The sequence below is a fragment of the Argiope bruennichi genome, chromosome 9, assembly GCF_947563725.1.
Source record: "Argiope bruennichi chromosome 9, qqArgBrue1.1, whole genome shotgun sequence".
Lineage (NCBI taxonomy): Eukaryota > Metazoa > Arthropoda > Arachnida > Araneae > Araneidae > Argiope > Argiope bruennichi.
In genome coordinates this window covers 22956207-22967214 of record NC_079159.1, presented here as the reverse complement: position 1 = coordinate 22967214, position 11008 = coordinate 22956207, and the positions used below count along the sequence as shown (strand labels likewise).

The 11008-nt window shown below is 28.3% G+C and overlaps 1 protein-coding gene across 1 annotated transcript; it reads right to left on the bottom strand.

Moving 5' to 3' along the window:
• Positions 1-10255: 10255 nt before the first annotated feature.
• Positions 10256-10615, bottom strand: LOC129984903 (uncharacterized). The gene has a single exon (XM_056094856.1). It carries the CDS (start codon positions 10613-10615, stop codon positions 10256-10258), a length of 360 nt encoding a protein of 119 aa, XP_055950831.1.
• Between the last annotated feature and the right edge of the window lie 393 nt (positions 10616-11008).

Sequence of the window (11008 nt, the reverse complement as noted above, 5' to 3'; positions counted from 1 at the left end):
GGAAAGTCTTTCTACCGTACGTTTTTCTTTCTACCTTAGTAAAGATCTACGCATACACATAAGCGCAGAGGGTTTCAGAGTAGGAGAAAGAACAATACTCTTTTATAAAAATTTGCATTCTCTTTTGCCATCAACATCCAGATATACTATATCATCTGCTTATAATAATAACGATTTTCCACAATTAATTTTTACATCCACTATCTGCTATCTAGACTGTTTCTAATCATCCAAAAGTAATTTAGAGCATTAAATTTCGTAGCTAATATCTCCCATTCTTTCTTAAAAGCAGCAAATTCATTAAGAACTCTCTTTCTTTCTGAACATTTTTAAAATTTATCAGAAGATGCTTGAAGTATTTGAAGCTAAATTATGGAGAAAAACGATTGAAACGATGAACAAGGACATCGAATAATTAATTAAAAATGTTCTGCAATATTTTATAAAGATTGCTTTTTGTGGATATCTTATTTTCCTATTTAGAGTTATTTAAACTTGTATTAGGAAATTCAATATAAAGACTGTAAATTAAGTTGATTTATTTGATTTGATAAAGAATAAAGCTTTTTGTATTTTGATGAAATTTTCATTTCCTTTCTTTTATTATCACTTTTACATGGTACGGTTTTCAACAAACTCCGGATAAAATGTCAATTTTGTTACAAATCTATAATACAACATAATACAATTTTGTTACAAATCTATAATACAACATAATACAATTTTGTTACAAATCTATAATACAACATAATACAATTTTGTTACTAATCTATATTACAGCTTTCCTGACAATTTAGTTTCATGGTTGGATAGACGTCTTGACAGTGATTTTTTAATGGATGCTGCATTTGCATACAAGTACGAACGCACGTATATGTAGAATTTATTTTAGTATTTGTAAAGATAGAGATTATCATCAAAATGTAAACAGAAATGTCGGTATTATGGCATTGTTTAATGTAATTGGAAAACTAGCTCCAGTAGTATTATATCAAAAATTTCTGTGGGCGATGGTTTCAAAAACCAGAAATTCTGGGTTCAAAATCCTTATTACTGACATGTTGATTAGATTAGAATTGTCATTATTATATATATTAGTGTCATGGATCTCTTGAATTTCGGGGATAAAGAGAAGTAATTCAATTTCTATTGATAGAAGATATTTTTTAATAGACCTTTACTCTCGAATGAAGAATGTACATTGAAATAAGTAAAAGTCAAACAGTGTTGCTTTCCAACCAATGCGAAATATGAAGAAATTGTTATATTTATCCCCTATTATAAGAAGAAATCTATACATGATTTTACACCTCTTTTATGCCATAAGCTTTTTATAAGGCATCTACATCCGTTAAAATCTAATTTTAACCAAAAATCAAAATCGTTTTTGCTTGATTTCTATGACAATTAGAAAGGAAATTAAAGATATTTTAATAGAATTAACATACCTGTAAAGAAGTATCATAAGCAAGGAATTATTATATTTAATTAGTTTTTTTTTAAAGTTATTGGCAGTAATGCCAATTTTTTTTTCTTTCTATTTCTTTTAACATTTTATTTTGAAATATTTTCTAACTGAATGTTTTGGCTTTTCATTTCATTTATACAAATCTAGATAATTTTGAATTCTTGAAGTATCATAATTTTTCATTGATACGATAAATTCTAATGATAAAGTAGAAAAATCAAAAATATGAACTTTAATTAACTTTTATTCAGAAGAGTATATCATAATTTTTTATTTTTCAAACACAATTACTTACATAATATTAAACATATTTTCTTAAAATTTCGCAAACATTAAACATTTCGCATATATTGCAAATGTAGCATGAAAGAAGGAAGAAAACTCATTTTTTTTAAATCATACGATTTTATAATTAATTATTTGAAACTTTCAAGAATTCTGGTTGAACTTTGGATTCAGTGCTAATATTGTGACTACTTATATTAAAGTATATACCATTCCGGTCGTTTGTGTTTCATGGTGAGTGTTAGAAAAAATATATTTAATAAAAATCTTCCAAATTTTTAAAAATATTTAAAATTATTCAATTATAAAATATTTGATACGATATATTAAGCTTCTGTTCAATTGAAATTTGAAAATAAAAACTATTGCATCACATACCATTATTTAAGAAAATATCTCTAGATAAATCCAGACATCTTTAAAAGCAAAAGGAACAAGTTAGTAAGGTTTAAAGTTCCGAATTTCTTACATAAACCAAATCTCGAAAGTTTATAATTGTTGTCTTGAAAAGTCATTAGTTTTGATTTATGAACTAGTCATTATTATAATAAACGATGCCAATAACTCTCTGAGAATGGTATTCAAATAAACTGACATGGAAATGCCTTCATCGACCAACAAATCTACACAATTTTTAAGAAACAGCGACTAAAAATCTTTCATTAATCTTTGTAAACTATGCACTTGTGAGGAAATTGACATTTTACTTCACATATCATTTGTTCAGCTTCCTGCTCTTGAATAAATGATAAACTTTTTTTTTCCTTTTACATTTCTACCAACGTTGAATAAAGCAAAAAAATATATATACAAACATTTTTCTGTTTTTATCGCGCGAAACGGAAATAAAAACCAAACGATTTTTGAGACGATAATAATGAGGGGAAAAAATAGCGGGAAAATATTTGGAGAAAATTCGAAAGTGGTTAACCGGGATTGAAGGCTTTGTGGACAGCTGTTAAAAATAATAAATAACTTTCTTTTCTTTATCGAAGATCATAAGATTTTTAAAGGGTAGAGTTTTATAGTTCTAGAAAGTAATTGGTAAAACAACACTTTTAAAGGTGATAATTTTGTTGAAATATTATTTTTTTTTATAAATAAAGTTAAAAAGATATACAAAGGGCAAAACGCAGCATAAGAAGTTGTGCGAACCTTATTATTTTCCTCCATAAATTGTGGATTTTTTTTTTCCAAATCTGAAATATTATTGTAAGTTCCATGCTCATTTTTTTTAATTATTATTATTATGGATACTGAATCGACAAGAACTTACGAATTCTTAAACTTAAGACAAGCTTGGTTTTGCAATTAAAAATATTTAATCCTTGTTTAGGGCCGCTTTTCTTTATTTTGTCTAATTGAAAATGTTACTTCGTGAATTGCTGAATATTATTTATTAAAACTCTTTCAGCAACCGCATTGACGGGTAATTTTAATATATATTCATTAATACTTTTAATATTACCCACTTAACCCAATGACAAAGTAATAAAATAATTTAATAAACAACATGAATTAATCAGAAAATACGACTATATATTTTATTAGTAAATCACCAATTAAAAAAATAGAAAATAATTTTAAAAATTCAAAGAAGATTTAATAATTCTATAGACAGAATTGATTGAATTTACTGAAGCAGAACAAATTCATATTTTGAGAATGAATCCAATAATTACAACATTATTTTTTAAGATTTAAATCGTCACATCCACGATCGAATGATATGATAGTTCAATATAAAAATGGTTTTTAACTTATTTGAAATCAAGTATTTTATTTCAAAATTAAATTTCCACTTCATCTAAATTAAACATAATTTAAACAATTTCATTAAGGAAATCATTTTAGTGATTCCTTTATTTCAGTGATATAATGCAAAAAATTTATTCATATTCTAGGGATAAAAATTAAAGAATCAAATAAAATATAGCTTAAAAGAGAACAGTAGGTTCAACAAGTATTTAACTGGCAAGAAAAATTTCGTAGGTGTTGGAATTTGAATATAGGCATATTAATCATCTTTGAATATGGCAATATGAGATTCAGTTAAGCAATAAAAAAAAGTTAGAAATAAGTCTTTAAAATTTGTTACCAATCTGATTATTTAAGGATTAAAAAACAATCATCAAACTTCTATAGGCTTGTAATTTTGGATGCTTTATGCCCTTCATGCCGAGCCATTTTGATTTGTTTTTCGTGAAGTCGAGATCAGTAAGGAAAAACTAATTCCTGACACAGATTCCTCTATTTTAAAAATTATAATTTGATAAATTATCTAAATAAACTCTCCGAAGAATCTATAATTTAATTGAAATATATTTAATATTTAATGCATTATAACGTACGAAACGTTTTCAGAAAATGTTCTTTCTGAATAAAAAATCCTTTTCATTTTTTTGATATTTCCAGTAAAATATTTAATTGCATTTTTATATATACGGTATATACGTTTTTGAAGGATCTGATATGGCAATAAGCAATAAATTTTAGGAGTATTTTATAAAGTTTTTTTAAGTTGAATTTATAGAGGTTTTTAGTACATTTTAAGCTACTTAAATGCAATAGTTAAATCAACATTTTTATTTTATCAAGGGATTTAATTATTTTCATTGATTATTTGTAAATACTTTTAAATAAATTCTTATAAAGTTCATTACGAAATAATGGTTTAAAATGACTAATGGATCTGAATCTATAGTGTAGTGTTTCTTCTAAGGATATTTTTTTTCTTATTTTGCTACTCATTAGGAATGTAAAAGAAATTGAATCAGTATATTTAAAGTCAGGATAATAAATCCAAACTTATGCGATTGTTTCTAGTTAGCTAAATAATATAATTAGCTAATTTACTTAATTACCTACTAATTTTAATCTTGAACCAATCAAGCAATTCAAAGAATTATTGATATTTTTTTTTATTTCTTAGTTTTAAATGTAAGTAAATGATTAAATGACGCCTGTTTTTGTTTATATCCCTATGGAAATTCGGCCTAATCGACGTTGAGACAGGACAAGCAGCCTTCATACTAATGGAAAATAAAAATAAAATACTACAGCGTTTGATGAAACTTAGATATATATAATTTTTATATAGCTTATAACATATTATATTATATATATAAATATATATTAGAGAGAAAGATAAAAGGGTGTATTATCCATTTTATCATAAATTAAATATCAAAATTTGACACCAAGAACCTTAAACCACATTTATAAGAAAATTACGATTTTTGTAGTTGTTTGATGTAATGAAAAATTAAAAATTCGGGAAAAAATAGCTAGTTAGATATTCCTATGTAACCTGCAATTTTGGGAATATCGCATTCTGTCAAAACTCAAATGAAGGACCATTCAAATGAAAGACATTTAGCATATAAGACATACTTAGATAGGAATATCGAGATAGGAATGAGGGTAGGAATATCGAGATAAAGTTATTCATATAATTTTACTGACTATAATTTCATTGAATCATTAGAATTCCACTTTGTATTCGTTTATAATGTATAAGACGTCATATCCATATTCTCATGAATTTTGTTTAAAAAAGACCGTTCGAAATATTAAAAAAAATGTAACTAATCAAAACAAGTTTGATTTAAAATATTCATTAAATACCCAGGATTAGGATGAAAAAATGTTTCGAAAATTATTAGAATTTTTCTCCGTTTGATGAATTGCATTAACTGGAAAAACAGTTAAAAAAATCCCATCATGTCATGAACCTTGTTATCACAAATCATAGATGAATATGGGATTTTCATACTTATGAGCTGAAAGATGTTTTATATATGGCCATTAAACTGTATTGTGCATTTTAAATAATGTTTTTTTAATAAATTAATGCAAGAAAGAATAAATTATTATATATTTAGCATTTTCCTTAAAAATTACAAATTTTCAGTTAAAAAAAATAGCGAACCCGGAGAAACCCCGTTAAAACTAAATCCATCGATATTTCGTGTATGTCTGCCTTCTACTTCACATGTCGCATTATTTTCCTGCCATTTTTCTTACTTCAAATGAGTACGTTTTTGTTCAGATTTGTACATTTGTATACCATTTCGAACTTTGAGAAGAAGTGTTTTATATTTTTAGTTTGCTACAAAGTTCGTGATCATAAGGGTCGCGGTGGCCTGGTGGTAAGGTCTCGGCTTCGGAACCGGAGGGTTTCAGGTTCGTGACCCGATTCCACCTAAGAACCGTCGTGTAAGGGGGTCTGTTGCACGTTAAATCCGTCATGACCAAACGTCCTCCCGCTGGTGTGGTGTGGAGAAGGGGGTGCCAGCTCAGGTGTCGTCCTCGTCATCTGACCGCGGTTCAAAATTACGAGGTCCGTCCCAAAATAGCCCTAGTGTAGCTTCAAACGGAACGTTAATATAACCAAATCTAACCAAACAAATCGTGATCATAAACTGAATTATTTCTGCTAGTATGATGAACAATCTATTCCTATAGATTGGTAAATAATACGTACATATTCGTATACAGTAAAAGATATTATATATATATATGTGTGTGTGTGACTGCGTGCGTGCACATGTATATAAAGATGTATATTGCACAATGGCAAATTTTTTTACATGAAAATCGGAAATAGGGATTAAAAGAATTAAAAACTAGAATGAAAAACATTTAAAGAGGAAGTTTAATTAGCACATAGAAATTCTTACTTTTACAACTTTAACATAAAAATAAGTCTTATAAACAACTTCTCAAAGGACATTTTTAAACATTTTTATGGACAATATATGGGTATATGAAAAGCTCATCTAAAGAAAGGTGTATTTGTATAAATAGTTATCAGAAAAAGGATGAAGAATGAAAATTGTGTGCCAACAAAATTAAGAGAATGTCTGAAATGTTTCACAGAAATAATAATGAGCTTATTTGGAACCCAAAGCGACTCAAGTAACAAACTAATTATAGAAGAGACTTCAATATATTTGCAAATATTCCAAATATTTATTTATAATACGAGTTCACAAAATTATTGACTTTTGTTGCAGAAAATGAGGGAGCAGTTAGTATGACCAAAAGGAAATGATTTCTCAAAGAAATAGAAAGATGATATCAGGGAAGTAGAGCAACAATATGATAACCAAATCTGACTGGTTGCTGAAATGCCGCAATCACAGGCTAATTTACTGAATGAAAGAGAAATAGCACGTTTGAGATAAGAGCAATCGCTACTGCAAATTATTATAAGCGATTTCCAGTAATTCATTTATCAATTAAATCGTAATGGAGCAAGAATAAAACTATAAAATGCATATTTGCAAATTATAAAATTTTAAAATATTTTGAAGTATTTCCCTAAAATTTGAAATCGTTTCTAAAAAAAATTGTAAATTAAAATAGATTCCATTTTTCAAATCAAAACTAAAAGTTTTACAAAAATCCATTATGAAAATTAAAAAAGAAAAAATCTTAAAAAAAGATTCAGGCATTAGAGACATTCTTACATTAATCCATCAATTAAAATATTCCTTTTCCTTTCTTTATTTGTGATTTTTTTACTTATTTTATTGTCTTGAATATAATCTGTAGGTCTGAAATACTCCCCCCTTCTTTTGGCAAAAATATATACTTTTTTTTCTTTATAAAACTTATCCTCATAATCTAATACGCACACGGAATCTTATTTGGGTCAATACTCTTCTTCTTTAAGCTCTAAATACCTTTGCCTTAATTTTGATCATGTTATATAATCCTGGCATTTAATTGGAGTAGAGAAAAATTAAAATGGGAAGTCATGGGCACTTAAGGATTCATTAAAAAAATACTTTGGAAGACCCAGTTTAATGGATGGACTTTTCTTGGTTCGTTTATTTCGTATCATGAAAAAATAGACGTGATCTTTGCACCAAAAAGATCACCATGCAATCGGAAGTTAAATTTTAAACATCTGTTATTTAATAAGGAAACAATGAATATTAGTTATAATAGATGTCACAAATGGCTCAGTATTTATAATAGCAGACGAAAGTAACAGATTTATCTTATTCATTGATTATTTCTAGTAATTCCTGTTTAAATACATTGCTTGTAACATATACATTCTTCGTATATCTGTTGAAATCGTAATTTTTTTCCCTTAAATAAGCAATATTAGAAAGTTAATATATTTTTATAACTTGCTTTGTATTATAAAGGTCAATTATTATTTTTATTTAAAATTTTAATTGTAATTTTTATTAGAATTAAAATGCAATCTTTATTAATTGATAAAGGAGGAATTTATAGGTATTTAGTTGTTTATCGAAATAAATAAAAATTCTCATAATTTTTTTGAATAAAATAAATAAATTTGAAAAAAAATGTATCACATTTTAATTTTTACTTCAAATTATTATGGCATATCATTGTGAAGATTTAACTTTCAGTGCCTAGTCTTCAAGTACACTCACGAAATATTTTTAATCTTATTGTTTCTCATCCTCTAAAATGCATTACTAATTTTTCAAAATCGGCAGTTGATATTTTAAATATTTTTATTGCAGATGGGTTGCGTGCACTTTACTTGGAAGAAAGATGGGCTTACGATATTTCTATTATTTTAATTTCGTTTTGAGTTACAGTTCTAAGATAAAATTATTAATTTTATAGCAATTATGAATTTTAAATAATTTACATATTTTTATATGCAAAATTACTGATTTTATACACATAAATTTTACATGAATTATATAAATAAATGTGATAGCAATACAAAAAAATTTACTATGCCCTTGTTTTTGCCCATCCTGAATGACAAGGCGTAGCAGAAACTACACGGATAGTCAGTTATGTTATAAAATAAACGCTGATATCTCCTTTAGTAAGTATACCCATCTTCAAGATGTATCCAGCATAAAAAAACTCATCTTTGTTTTTTATCTTTCAGGGAAGTGAGAATTATATTATTTATCCATCAGTTATTCATCAACATATTTCACTATCTTCTAAGAAAAATTAGAACGGAAAGAACTTAAACGGGAAACTTTTCAACTAGCCTTAGAATCTAAAAATCTGGAAGATCGAGTGACTGCATTAAAAATATAGGATAATGTGGTGAACCCATAGTAGCAATTCTTTTTGAGCATTACATGTACCAAAAACTTATATAGAAGACAAACTGCCATCGGCAGTTATTTAGTGCCGCCAATGGTGGTAATTACTATTATAAGAATTACAAAATCATGTTTGCATTTGAAATATATTTGGTAATTTCACTCCACGAAAGGGCTCTCTGCATTCTTTCGATGATACAAGCAACCAGAGTTAGTTCAGGGACGTTAGCTGAGAAGGACCGGACGGTTGGACCGGAGCTTCGAAAAAAAATGATCCTCTGAAAAAGCCACAACTTGAGTTCTTGCACTTGAAGAATTCCTCTGCAAATGGCGAATGTACAACATGTAGATGGGAGCGATCATTTGAACAACATCGACTTCCACCTTCTTGTAATATAAATTCCTCCTTCATCATAGAATTTTCATTTGTAAAAATCATCAAAATCATCTTTGGTAATCAAGAAATTAAACGATTAAACACTAATCCAAATGGACTGATGCATTAAAACCCATCATACCCACATACAGTGGGCCACAAAATTGAGTATACACCTTAGAAACTTAGAGACTTTTTGCAATTACAAATTAAATATTGCTTTAAGATGATTGAAATTTTTACCTTATATACTTTAGTCTATGCTTTACCGAACTATACTAATAAAATTGTTACGTTTATTTATTTTTTACGAAAAAAAATTAAAGATCTGAGACAAGAGGAAAAACAACACCACAAAAATAAATATACACCTTTATTAATTTCCTTTTAACGTACAAATTAATATTTTGTTGCATAACCTTTTGCTTGAATTACAGCTTGTAATCTTCTGGGCATAGATTCTACTAGTGTTTTAGTGGTTTCAACAGAAATTTTAGCCCATTCTTCTCTCAGAACCTTCTTGAGAACTTCCTTGCTTGTGATTTTGTGCTCATGTACAGCTTTCTCTAATTACGACCACAAATTTTCGATGACGTTTAGGTCTGGAGACTGAGCTGGAGTGTGTAATTGCTTCCTGAAATGGTACATCAAGTATAACTGCACAATCTTCGCTGTATGCTTGGGGTCGTTGTCCTGCTGGAATATGAAGCTTGACCCAAGCCCCAACTTACTGGCACTTTTTTTCAAGTTATCATTTAAAATCCCCAAATATACATGTTTGTCCATAATATCATCAATAAAAGCAAGCTCTCCAACTCCTCTAGCCGACATACAACCCCAAACGAGGACAGATCCACCTCCGAACTTGACTGTCTTAATGGTGTTTTTAGGTGCCAGTGCTTTCCCAGCTTCTCTCCATATTTTAAATCGTCCTTCGCTTCCGCAAAGATTAAATTTACTTTTATCAGAAAATATTACAGTGTTCCAGAAAGAAATAGGCTTTAAACGATGTTCTTTGGCGAAAATCAATCTCTTTTGTCTATTCACATACTTGATGAGTGGCTTTCATATTGGTGTACGGCCATGAAACCCATATTGATGAAGGGTACGTCGAATTGTTTCATCTGAGATCTTTTTCCCGATTGTAGAGGACATCGATAAAGCTAGTTTAGAGGCACTCACCCTCGGATCTTTCTTTACTGAGTGAATGATCTTCCTCTTCGCTGTAGTAGTCAGTATTTCTTTACGTCCTCTTCCAGGAATATTGCCCACAGACCTAGCTTTTTTATACTTCTGTAGTATTTTTTGGACACAACCATGAGTTACATCAATCAACGAAGCGAGTTCTCGAAGAGATTTGCTCTCTTTCGACCATTTTACAACCAATAAACGTTCAGATTCAGTAGTTTCTCTACGAGAACTCATTTTACGGTTTTTAATGAGAAAAAATACTATTTAAAACCGTTGAAGTGCAATAGCACGTGTTATAAGCAGCAGATACTCCTGAAACTCTTTAAAGAAAATTTGAAACTAAAAAAAGTGGTGGCAAAATTTACAAATATAAGAAGTGTATACTCAATTTTGTGGCATGGGTTTCTATCTTTTCTTCGAATCGCTTAACTTTTTTCGTAATAAATAAATTAACTATAGAATTGTGTTATTATAGGATGGTAAAGCAGAGGTTAAAGTATCTAGGATAAAAATAATTATCTATTTTAAATCAATATTTAATTTGTAATTGGAAGAAGTCTAAAGGTTTTAGAGGTGTATACTCAATTTTGTGGCTCACTGTATATGAACGAAAAAATATTCCTATAT

Coding starts and splice junctions, on each gene's coding strand:
- LOC129984903 (XM_056094856.1), bottom strand. CDS start 10,615: ATGAGTTCTCGTAGAGAAACTACTGAATCTGAACGTTTATTGGTTGTA.